Below are 12,711 nucleotides of genomic sequence, written 5' to 3'. Positions count from 1 at the left end.
GACACGGCGAGGGACATCTAACAAAGATTAGGAATGTGGGAATGTTCCCAAGAGGGCACAGTTTTCCAAACAGCTCCTCCTTTTATTTACTGGAGGAAAGCACCAAGATAAATCACAAATGGTCTCAGTTAGCTCAAAGACAGTAAATTAAAATTATTAACTTAGTATTTGGAAATAAAGAACTTGTCTTAATTATAGATAAAGGGTAGGCTACAGCCTATAATGTCATGCCAATTATTACTCTCTTACACAAATGTATCAAAACAGTTTCTGGGAAAAAAAAAAAAATTTTTTTTTCTAGTTATATAATCTAGTCTCCAGTTTAAAAAAAAAAAAAAAAAAGCAGGTAGGAGAGAAGAACAATGCCAGACCAGAGCTTTAACTAAAATTTCCTTTCCTTAAACACTGGACAAGTAATGTAAAAGGTAAAGAATTCAGTAAGATCATGCTCTCCTTGTCCACCTGGAGGTCCATGCTGTTGCAAAAGGTAAGATTATGAAGAGTAATAATGAAGAGTAATATGCTAAGTGAAACAAGCCAGTCAGAGAAAGACAACTAGCACAGAATTTCACTTTCATGTGGAATCTGATGAACAAAATAAACTAACGAAGTGGAGACAGACTCACAGATACAGAGAACAGACTGACAGCTGTCAAAGGGGAAGGGCTTGGGGGCGGGATGGAGATACAGTGAGATAAATCTTATTTTTAATATATACATGTGATTTCTCAAATGTATACTTGAATTGCTTTCCTCACTATCGTAGTCCAGTTACAGAGAAACTGCAAACACACACACACAAAACTCATCTACTCTTTAAACTGATCACCAAAGAAAAAACCCTCTCTTTTATTCCTCTTCCATAACTTAAGGAAGCCTTAGAAATTTTCACGGTGGCTCTCTCAGGGAAGATGACTAAGATGTCTGCTTTATCACTGGAAAGACACTAGCAACAAATGGTGTACACCAGGGGTCCGGAACCTTTTTGGCTGAGAGAGCCATAAACGCCACATATTTTAAAATGTAATTCCATTAGAGTCATACAACGACCCATGCACATTACGCATTATCCAATAAAAATTTGATGTTGTCCCTAGGACAGCTGTGATTGGCTCCAGCCACCCGCAACCATGAACATGAGCGGTAGGAAATGAATGGATTGTAATACATGAGAATGTGTTATATTTTTAACGTTATTTTTTTTAATTTTATTAAAGATTTGTCTGTGAGCCAGGTGCAGCCATCAAAAGAGCCACATCTGGCTTGCGAGCCATAGGTTCCTGACCCCTGGTGTACACAAAGTGGTCTCTCAGCTGTCCAACGCTCTGTTTACAGCCCAGATGGCAAATACAAGAGCAGTCTGACCAGAATCCACCTTTGGTAGGATGAATGTTACTTGGCAGACGGTCACAGACTGATCATAGACTAATGAAAGCAAGAGTCCAATGTGAAACCTGCCCTGCCAACTGGGTCCAATCAGCTCACTTGGATTAACAACTGTCTGTTATTGTCATTGATTTCTTAATTTTGGATACTGTGATTTTGTTTTTTAGTTCCAAAAAAAAATCTCCATTTGCTTTTTTTTTTTTACCAAACATTTTCCATGAATTCAGTTCCAAAATTCTCAACCTTATTTTAATTTCCTTGAACACATTGAACACAGTGCTTTAAAAGTCTATTTCTGATAATGCCATCATCTGAACTGCCTGCCAATCTCTACTGTATAACAAACAGGTCTCTTAATTTCTGACCCTCTTCTGTCTAGCTATTATTAAGTGCTTGACATTGTACTTATTGAAATTGCAGTATAAATAATGTGAAACCTAGAGGAATTATATTTTCATTAGAAATTTTCATTTCAAATGATGTTTGGAGCCAATCTGAAACTCTTAGCAATCCTAGATTCCTTTCATCCAGTTTTGGGGAATGAGATCAGTTCAGGTTGAGCTATAGTCCCGGTGAGCCCATTCTATTTAAAGTTCAAATACTCATATTTCTGGGCCTCTAGAGCTTAGGGCTTCCAACCCAAAGTTTGTACTGCGGCCCCAGTGAAGCCTGGATTCCAATTTCTCTCCCTTTAGCCTTAAAAGCTGTCAGAAGCTCTGCTCACTTTGCCAGCTGCTCGGCCACAAACAAGGACTGGCCGATGCCCTTGAGGAAATGCTGGCTGGACCCTCCTTTCTGCATTCCCTTCTTCATTGTCATACTAGTTCCCCCATGTCTTTGAAATGGTTCGGAACAGGCCCCACCAGATGTACTCCTTTGGCATGTGAATTATTTTGAGCTAAAGGCCATCGAGACCCTGTGGGCTCAAGATAAACTACTGTCCCCCTTAGCTACCTAAAAGCATTTAAATTAGAGGACTTGCCCATAAGAAGTTAGTGCCAGAGATAACTTTTTATGGCAGGGCTAACATCTAATTACTGAGCATCTGCTCTTCTTATCCTGCAAATGACCCTCCTCCCCTCTGAAGCCGCAGGGTGCCCTGACTTATCCTCAGCTCAGAATGCCGTGCATGCCTCTTTCCATCTTTCTGTGTCTTGACCACTCACGTGTGTGGGGTCTCTGGCTCTCTCCTGTGTGTGGGGTTCCTATACCTAGGTATGTAATTAAATTCAGTCATTTTCTCACTAATCTTTCCTGTGTAGATTTAATCTCTGGACCAGCTGGCAAAGACTAGACAAGGAGAGTTTCTTCCCACCTCACAGCCGACTCTTCAGATCTTCTAAGAAAATACACTTTTGACTTGGCCCTAAAGCGCACACCAACCAAACTCAACTAGGATCCCTCAGTCCTTCGGCTTCTCCAAATAATGTTAATGAGGGAGGAAGAGAGAGAAGAAAATAGAGCACATCAAGTTTATGGGCAAAATAGAAACAAACAGCAAAATCAGATAGAACACAAGAACCAGGCAGCTCCGGGTATGAGAGAGCAGGGAGGCAAACAGAGACATTTGGGAAGAGAGGAAGAAGGCAAATATATAAGACACCGTGAATTGGAGAGAACAAAAGGGTTCTGGCGGGACTAGAATTGGACCCCATCTGGACAAAGTCATAGTCGTGCAAGTATGTACATATTGACAGCTTCTCTAACACCGTGCCCAGGACTGTCTTCTTCAAGCATTGAGCAGAAAGAGTTACGATGGAAAGTGGGGAGAAGAGAGATGAGAGAGGCTGAAGAGGAGTGAAGAGGAGGCAAGGGAAAGGGAAGAGAGCAGAGGAGGAGGGAGGGCGAGGTGTAGAAGGAGCAACATCGTCAGCCAGCTGGCCATCAGCTGCAGGGCACCGACAACGGTCAAGCCCTCATCCCACCTATATCGTAGAGATGTCAACTTCCTCAAAATGCAAGTGGTGCAGCTCTGGAAACCAACACTCCTGGAAAAACTACTTTTCTGTCTTTTGTTGTTGGTATACTCCTCAATTATGAAACCACGAAGCCTCAGTAATCCCTTCAATCAATCCCTCTTACTGGGCCAGTGGATAGACTTCTCACGCTGCTTTGTTTTTCATTCTCTCTCCTAGGACCTAGAAGAGTCAGTTGCTAGTCAGGGGTTGTGACTAAAGGTCAGAAGAGGACACTGACAGAGCCCTGCAGGAGGAACTCCCCAGAGAATTCCTGCCCTGGGGACACGGGGCACACAGACTGCAGCTCCAGCAGGAGTTAGAGGAAACCAACCACCCAGAGTCCGGTCTCAGGTTGGCAGGCTGGCTGGCTAACCCCTGAGCCGCAGCCCAGTGTGAAGCAATCCCGAATACCAGCTCTATCTATGGTTACCAGAAAGCCTGAAAAAGCAGGAAAACAACCTCTGAGACCACTGATTCCAAGGGACTGTATCAAACACAGCAGAGGAGATTTCTAAACCTTCTGTCCCTCCCCCACATTCCTCACTCTGCCCCACACCCAGTGCAACACTGACGGAAGGTGGGGGAGCCATGCAAAGTGCAAAGGGGCCCGTGTGGTTTGCAAAAGTTGCCCAAATGATCCAAAGGACGATGACAAGCTCTGTCCTCCCCGGTGACCATCTAACTATGAATCGCCCAGTTCCACCACAAGATAAGCTGTGTCTTTGCCTTCATTTGAACTGATGTATGGTTTTGACGGCCACCTAGTGGACGAGAGACAATTAACCACAAGCTAAGTGGAAGGCAAGGCAGCTCCCAAGTGTCAAGTGCTGTTTTCTCTCATCTATAAAAAATGACAAACACACCCAAAATGAAGTCACGGCTGCTAAGTCCCATTCAGCAAACCAACTTAATACCCATAAGTGCCTTTTGGCCCCTCCCAGGAAAGTAACCTCTAACCCGTCAATCTGGAATTACCTGGTCAACACCAGGGAGGTCACCTCCTGAGAGACTCCTCCTTTCCCCTTAAAGGAGGGTGACTCTGCTTGTCTGAAATGATTTGCTCTCCGATAGAAATTTCCTCGTCTGGTCTCCTGACTATAAAAGCCTCAGTTTTTCTGTGTGCTAGATGAGATGCTGCCCCAATTCAAGAACCATTGATAAAGGCAATTAGATCTTTTGACCCAGTTGAGTTTTGTTCTTTAATAGCTCTGACAGCTGAGGACAGTTTCCAAAGTGCAGTTATATGTAAGATGGCTTTAGGTAGCACAGGATGAATGCTATTTTAACTATTTGGTATTCAAAAGAGTTTATTTATTGATTTTAGAGAGAGGAAAGAGAAGGGGAGGAGGCGTGGGAAGCAACAACTCTTAGTAGTTACTACTTGTATGTTTCTTGATTAGGCAAGCCCAGGGTTCTGAACCAGTGACCTCAGCATTCCAGGTTGATGCTTTATCCACTGTGCAACCACAGGTCAGGTAACTATTTTGTATTTAGTTACTTATTTTAACTTTTTACTGAATTTATTGGGGTGACATCAGTTTATAAAATTATACAGGTTTCAGGTGCACAATTCCACATCATCTGTAGAACATCTTGTGTGTTCACCGCCCCCCTGTCATATCACCCTCTATTGCCATTTATCCCTTCTCTACCCTCCTTCACCTCCCCCACCCCCTTTTCTTCCTACAGTCCCCACACTGCTGTCTGTGTCTATAAGTGTTTTTTTTTCTTTGCTTGATCCCTTCACTTTTATCATCCAGCCCCTAATCCCCTTCCCTCTGACAGCTGTCAGTCTCTGGTATTTATTGCAATGCATATTAGAAAAATTATACTTTTTTCTAATTAATCCTAATTTTAAAGTTTTATATATATATATATAATAACTAAAAATACATTAAATCCTAATATTGTGCAGGTGGCAATGGGATAATATGGTCTGATGGTCACTCTAAAATGATTGACATTTTCAAAACAGTTGTCTAAGCCAGTTCTTCCAATGGAAGATCAATTCCTCTCTGTGTCTGAGTCTTATTTATAAACATAAAGTGAAGTAACTCATATTTGTATAGAAATAACAATGTTTTAAGGTACACCTATTGTTTTCTTCATCAAATAATAGTTTCTGTTCTCAACATAAATTGTTTCACAGGCAGATCAACATTCAACATTGCTGAGCCCGTATAAATACCTGCGTTCCTTAAAGCATGCTTACCTAGGCAGTCACGCCATGATTGTAAATGGCTGGCTACCCTTTCATTTTGACAAGTTTCATCACAGAAAATGTATTTCCATTCAATCTCCACAGGTTCAACAAACTCTCAGAAAACTGTCCGAACTCCTGCCACCTTATTGCAATAGAATGTACAGTAATGACCTAAATTCCTTTGTCACAGTGGTCAATTATTGATCATAGAATTTAGAGGTGTTGGAGAAGCCCTCAGCACTTGTTCTGCAGCCATTAGTTCTTGTAGCTACTGATGGAGTAGAGCAGGGAAAACTACCAGTTTAATTTTTTTTTTTTTAAAGGGCACGAGCAAGCTCCTTTCTGAACACTTCTTTCTTTTTTTTTTTTTTTAATTTTATTTATTCATTTTAGAGAGGAGAGAGAGGGAGAGAGACAGAGAGAGAGAGAGAGAGAGAGAAGAGAGAGTCAGGGGGGAGGAGCAGGAAGCATCAACTCCCATATGTGCCTTGACCAGGCAAGCCCAGGGTTTTGAACCGGCGACCTCAGCATTTCCAGGTCGACGCTTTATCCACTGCGCCACCACAGGTCAGGCACTACCAGTTTAATTTTGTTATCTTTTGTGATGGCCACTATAAAGGATTTCTCATGGGATCAATTTCACACTGCCACCTCGAGCTGCAAGAAAGACTAAAAGATAAAGTACAGTCATGTGCCGTATGACAACATTTTGGTCAAAGACGGGTTGTATATGATGGTGATCCCAACAGATGATATTAGAGCTGAGAAGTTCCTATCTCCTAACAACATCACTGTACAACAACACTCAGCACAGGGACATGCTGAACAGGCTCAGAATCTAGCAGCATTAGGCTGTACCACACAGCCCAGGTATGCGGCAGGCTAGACCACCTCGGCACATGTGAGCGCCTCTGTGAGGCTCGCACGACAAAGTCACCTAACGGTGCGCTTCTCAGAAGGCATCCCCGTGGTTTGGCGGCACATGATTTGGGAAGATGAAGAAGGTGATCGAGACTAGCTTACAACACTCCTCATCTCCTGGGCTGTAACTTACTGCAACCCTTCGCAAGACCAGGATTCTGTTGGCAGGTGATAGGTGGTGTTGCTGAATTTACCCAACAGCACCTCAGCGCTCAGTTTCCCGCTGAGGACACCACCACTGTCATGGCTTCCTATTCATTCCTGCAGAGTCATTGGGACATATCACATTCTACTTAATCTGTTGACTTATTTTTACCCAAATGGTGGTATACCGTACACCGCTCTGCACTTCACTTTTTTCACTTAACAAAATAAGCTAAAGACTTGTTCCATTTTGATAAGTAATAAAGCCACTTCCTTCTTTTTAATGGGTGACAATATTCCATTGTCTCCATATCGCATAATTTACTTATCCAGTCCTGTAAAGAAAGACATTTGGGTTGTTTGCAGTCTTTTGCTATTATAAAAAATACTGTATTAAATGACCTTTGTACATATATTATTTGACACTGAGAATTAAGTGAAGTGAAATTGCTGGGCCACAGAAGCTTTAGAATTGGCTGCAGGCATTGCAAGGGGGAAATCCCATTAAATTTATGAATTAAAATTTAAAGAGCAGGACATTTCATTTAAGTCTTCCCTCTGAGAGGAGAATATAGCCTTTTGCTACATGTCATATTTCACTAACTCTAGTATACACATTTAAATATTTCTAACATATGGATGCATCATATAGTCCAGGACAGCTTTTAAGCACTGTGAACCAGTAATTATTCCTGGTGGCATGACAGATAAATGTCATCCCCGGTCATTTCAGCCATCACAACATCTGAGGACTATTTGAAGAAGAAATAGAAGCCACGGTGTTAGCAAACCACCTGTGACACCTTCTGGTAAGATTGGGAATTTGCAAGCATTGAAACTGTAAGAGTGTCCATGACTTGGAAAAAAATTCTTTCAAGAAATGCTCCATTTTCAATGCTCTTAATGGTACAAAGGACAATTTTATACAGGGGTGCAGAGGAGTTGGGGCGGGGGGGAGAAGCACGGCTTTTGATGACTCCAGAAAGTGATTTGGAAGACTCATCCAAAATGCAAAGAATACTGTTTCTATTTCCATTTTGGTAGTTTCACAAAAGATAGATGACACAGGACAAAATACCAGATAAGTCCAAGAGTTCCTTCAGTAAATAAAAAACAAGAAAAAGCTACGTCCTAAGAGAATATTGCATCAGAGGGATTGGCAGCAGTTTATCTGCAGATAAATAAAAATGGCGCAACTTCCCATCAGCACTCAGATTTGAGGAACTACTCTTAATCTTACTCTGAAGTCCCTCGGTAGAATTTCAGTTTCTCTCGTACAGATTTTGCACAATTTTAAGACTATTCCTTAAGATTTTAAAAATCTCTTTACTTAAGACATTTTATCTTCTCTTCCATTACATTTTCTCATCAGAATGCTATTTATTTCTGCCTGTTGCGTAAACAGCCACCTCGGTAAATTCTCTATTTATACCAATTTTTCAGTGGGTACACTCTTGGGTTTTTCAAGTATGCAATGAAATAAGTCTTAAACTCAAATCTTAAGCTGTGTGCTGGGATTTTAGCTTAGTGAAGGTCAGGACATGTGTCACCTTCACTGTTCCATGCTCAGCACCTGACAGATCACCTTGCATGGAGCAGGTAATCAGTATAGATTTGTTTAATGAATGATATAAATGCATTGTATTTCATAAAACTTACCACCCCCACACCCAACAGCGATGCTGAGTTTAGTTGAGAAAGTCAAATATAAATGAAGATATAATATTCATAATCATTCCCTCCCACTACAAACATGCAGATCCTATAAGAAACTGGATTTTTATAATAAAGCTATATATGTTTGGTTGTAACTAATTCCATTTTAATAATTAGAAACTCTTAATTATGAAACCAGTGTTTTATTTTAAACACTTACCTTTTGGATCTTAGATCTGATGAATCAAACTGGATATTCATAGGTCCAGGATGTACTTCCTGGTCTGTCTCGGGGATGAGAAGATGCCTAGAATCGCTATCCGTATTTGCCATTTTTCTCAGACTCTAAGCGCTGAAAAAGTCCTATATAAATCAGGAAAGATAGATAATTTAAGGTTCAATTAAAAATTATTTCACTATAAATAATAACTTTGCGTGCCCAAGAAACTGGAAAAATACAGGAATTTGCTAGAGATACGTTAATGCAGTGTACGCCTAAGTCATTTATTTTATCAGAAACTTGAAGCCACTGTTTATTTTTCAGCTTAAAACATAAGTGGACTGATCCATATCCAGCAATAAAACAGATTAGGCTATTATGGACCCATTTTTTGGCAGAAAAGAACTAAAAATACTCGATAAAATATTAAAAACATTTTTTTTTTGAAAGCTTCAAACATAGTGAGAAAAATCAGGCCATTTGTAGGTAAAGGTAGGAAACCTAGAGAGGTAAATAGTGTAAAGAAGTTGCTTGTGCTGTGCGTATTTGCTTGTCCTGGGAGAACGTGGGCTGAAATTTTCAAGGCCCTGTGAAGTGTTAAGAAATAGGAGACAAAACCGAGATTCACTCAAAGTAAGGATGACTGTAGTAAGAAGTCACCCCTCTCCCTACCTGCCACAGTATGGCTGGGCCTACACATAGCTTTATCATCAGATTAGGGGCTAACAAGACGTAAAACTGCTTCACTGCCTCTCATGGGGACTATAGACACATTCTCTCAACACGGAGCACAGCGTGTGTTTGTGCGTGTGCCTGTGCACAAGTGTGGTGGGGGAGATGATGCACACCACAACCCGCACCTCAGGTGGATTCGCAAGGCGGTCAGAGAACACGTAAAGGGCTGCTGGGTAACCGGCAGAACGTGAATCTTTTCTTTGAGGACACACCTTCTTCCTTGGTCCCAAAGAAGACCTGCTGACAAGCTTTTAAAGACAAGGAATAAGCACACAGTCAAAAATAACCTGAAGAAATAAGGTACTGCTAGTGAGAACCAGAAGAAACAGCAGTAGAAATTGATCCACAAGGACTTCAACTATAGGAATTATCTGAATAGAATGATACATTTCCTTTTTAAATACATCAAGGAAAAGGGTGCTTTTTCAAAAAGTAACAGCATGGTTGAAAAGGACCATAGTGCATTCCTAGGCCAAATTTAAAATAATAATAATAAAATACAATACCCCAAATTTAAAACTCAATGAATAGGTTGAAAAGTTAATGAGAAAAGGAATGAACTGGAAAATTACATCAGAAGAAACTACCCAGAAGTGACAGAGAGAAGGAAAAAAGACGGAAAATGTGGAAGAGGTGAAGAAACATGGAAGATAGGGTGACAAGGTCTAACATGCACGTAATTGGAGAACCAGAGAGGCTACGGTGGAAGCAATATATCAAGAGATAATGGGCCCTGGCCGGTTGGCTCAGCGGTAGAGTGTCGGCCTAGCGTGCGGAGGACCCGGGTTCGATTCCCAGCCAGGGCACACAGGAGAAGCGCCCATTTGCTTCTCCACCCCTCCGCCGCGCTTTCCTCTCTGTCTCTCTCTTCCCCTCCCGCAGCCGAGGCTCCATTGGAGCAAAGATGGCCCGGGCGCTGGGGATGGCTCCTTGGCCGCTGCCCCAGGCGCTAGAGTGGCTCTGGTCGCAACATGGCGACGCCCCGGAGGGGCAGAGCATCGCCCCCTGGTGGGCAGAGTGTCGCCCCTGGTGGGCGTGCCGGGTGGATCCCGGTCGGTCGGGCGCATGCGGGAGTCTGTCTGACTGTCTCTCCCTGTTTCCAGCTTCAGAAAAATGAAAAAAAAAAAAAAAAAAAAAGATAATGGCTGAGAAATTTCTATATTTCATAAAAGATAACAATCTACAGGCTCAAGAAGTTTAAAGACTCCAAAAATAATTAATAAATAATAATATTCTAGGGTTGAGGAAAAAAAAATCCTGATCAAAGAGAAAAAAAAGTTTGGTGAAGGACTTGGCATTAAGATGTTCGAAGGTCCTTGTATTGTCCAGATCAACGGTGCACTTTGATGTGATGTATGCTGTGACTTTAAAGTTGACTAATGACTGGCCAGTTGGCTCAGCGGTAGAGCGTCGGCCTAGCGTGCGGAGGACCCGGGTTCGATTCCCGACCAGGGCATACAGGAGAAGCGCCCATTTGCTTCTCCATCCCTCCGCTGTGCTTTCCTCTCTGTCTCTCTTCCCCTCCCGCAGCCAAGGCTCCATTGGAGCAAAGATGGCCCGGGCGCTGGGGATGGCTCTGTGGCCTCTGCCTCAGGCGCTAGAGTGGCTCTGGTCGCAACATGGCGACCCCCAGGATGGGCAGAGCATCGCCCCCTGGTGGGCAGAGCGTCGCCCCTGGTGGGCGTGCCGGGTGGATCCCGGTCGGGTGCATGCGGGAGTCTGTCTGACTGTCTCTCCCTGTTTCCAGCTTCAGAAAAATGAAAATAAATAAATAAATAAATAAAATAAAATAAAGTTGACTAATGATATAACAGAAAACAATGTATAACTAAAAATCTAGTGGGAGGGGAGGAGAATGACAAAAATTGACCTAAAAAAGGGCAAGAAAGGAGAAAAAGAGAACATTAAAGAGGTAAGACATAAAATGTACTGCTCACAAAAATTAGGGAATATTTCAAAATGAGTATGAAGCAATAAAATATCGCCTATTTTTTGTGAGAAGTATAGTTAAGACCCTTCCATTCTTCCTTAAGACCATGCTAACCAGGCTATCTTCCTCATCTCTACACAAAAACTGCTCTTGTGAGATCACCCATGACCTCCAGATGGGTAAACCCCAGTGTCATTTCTCAAGCTTTACCTTACTTGCCCTCTCAGAAATATTTGCCACAAGGGGTCACTCTCCTCCTTAATAACTTGATTCATTAGGGCTCCAGGTTTTCTCTAACCTCTCTGGTCCCTTCTCTTCTCTATCTCATTTACTGTTTGCTCCTTGTCTCCCAGACCTCTTAAAATTGCAGAGTTCAGTCATGGTCCTCTTCTCTGTTTTACTGTGTGTGCTGATACAGAGGAAGTTTTAGTGGTTTGAGACAGAAGACACAACTAGCCAGCCACAACATTCCCTCAAGCCAAAACCTAATCCAGAGCAAGCCCCTAACACTCCTCAATTCTATGTAGGCTGAAAGAGGCGAGGAAGCTGCAGAAGAAGAGTTGGAAGCCAGCAGAGGTTGGTTCCTGAGGTTTAAGGAAGGAAGCCATCACACCCTGGCCAGATAACACGGTTGGTTAGAGCATTGTCCAGATGCACCAAGGTTGCGGGTTCAATCCCTGGTCAGGGCACAAACAGGGACAGATCCATGTTTTTGTGTCTCTTTCTCCCTTTCTCTCACTCTAAAATCAACAACAACAAAATTTTTTTTTTTAAAAAGATGCCATCTCCATAATAGAAAATGTAAGGTGAAACAACAGGTGCTGATGGAGAAGCTGAAGTAAGTTTTCCAGAAGATCTAGCTCAGATAAGTAAAAAAAAGTGGCTAAACAACATATTTTCTATGCAGACTAAATATCTTCATACTGGGAAAAGATGCCATCTAGGGCTTTAAAGCATCAAAGGACAGGGTGACTCTCTCATTAGGGGCTCATGCAGCTGGTGACTTGAAGTTGAAGCCAATGCTCATGAACCATTCCAGAAATCCTAGGCCCCTTAAGAATTATGCTAAATCTACTCTGTGCTCTATACATAGACAAGGCCTGGACGACAGCACATCTGTTTACAAGGTGGTTCACTGAATAATTTAAGCCCACTGTTGAGGCCTAGTGCTCAGAAAAAGATTCCTTTCAAAATACTATGGCTCATGGACAATGTACCTGGTCCCCCAAGAGCCCTGATGGAGATAGACACTGAGATTAACATTGTTTGCATGCCCGCTAAGGCCACATCCATTCTGCAGCTCATTGATCAAGGAGTAATTTCAATTGTCAATTCTTATTATTTAAAGTAAATTTCATAAGGCCACAGCTGCCATAGATAGTGACTCCTCTGACAATCTGGGAAAACTAAACTGAAAACCTTCTGGAAAGGATTCCCCATGCTAGATGCCATTAAAAGCATTCACAGGAAGAGGTCAGGATACCAACATCAACAGGAGATTGGAAGAAATTCAACCCCCGTGGGTGACTGGGGAGGGGTGTTCAAGATTTCAATGGAG

General features: G+C 42.2%; 1 protein-coding gene across 2 annotated transcripts in view; it reads right to left on the bottom strand.

Moving 5' to 3' along the window:
- SLC38A9 (solute carrier family 38 member 9) overlaps positions 1–12,711 on the bottom strand; it is a 60,594-nt gene that overhangs the window by 46,737 nt on the left and 1,146 nt on the right. The window contains exons 2-3 of one of the 2 annotated variants that reach the window (XM_066377661.1): positions 11,767–11,893; positions 8,489–8,631 (exon numbers count right to left, since the gene is read on the bottom strand). In XM_066377661.1, coding sequence (XP_066233758.1) covers positions 8,489–8,601 — 113 coding nt within the window. In that variant the 5' untranslated portion in view covers positions 8,602–8,631; positions 11,767–11,893. The remainder of the gene's footprint in view (positions 1–8,488; positions 8,632–11,766; positions 11,894–12,711) is intronic. The other variant, XM_066377651.1, reaches the window with a different exon arrangement.

Source organism: Saccopteryx leptura, chromosome 1, assembly GCF_036850995.1.
Source record: "Saccopteryx leptura isolate mSacLep1 chromosome 1, mSacLep1_pri_phased_curated, whole genome shotgun sequence".
NCBI classification, from domain to species: Eukaryota; Metazoa; Chordata; class Mammalia; order Chiroptera; family Emballonuridae; genus Saccopteryx; species Saccopteryx leptura.
Note: the sequence above shows the minus strand (reverse complement) of the source record. Positions and strands in the feature narration are given on the sequence as shown.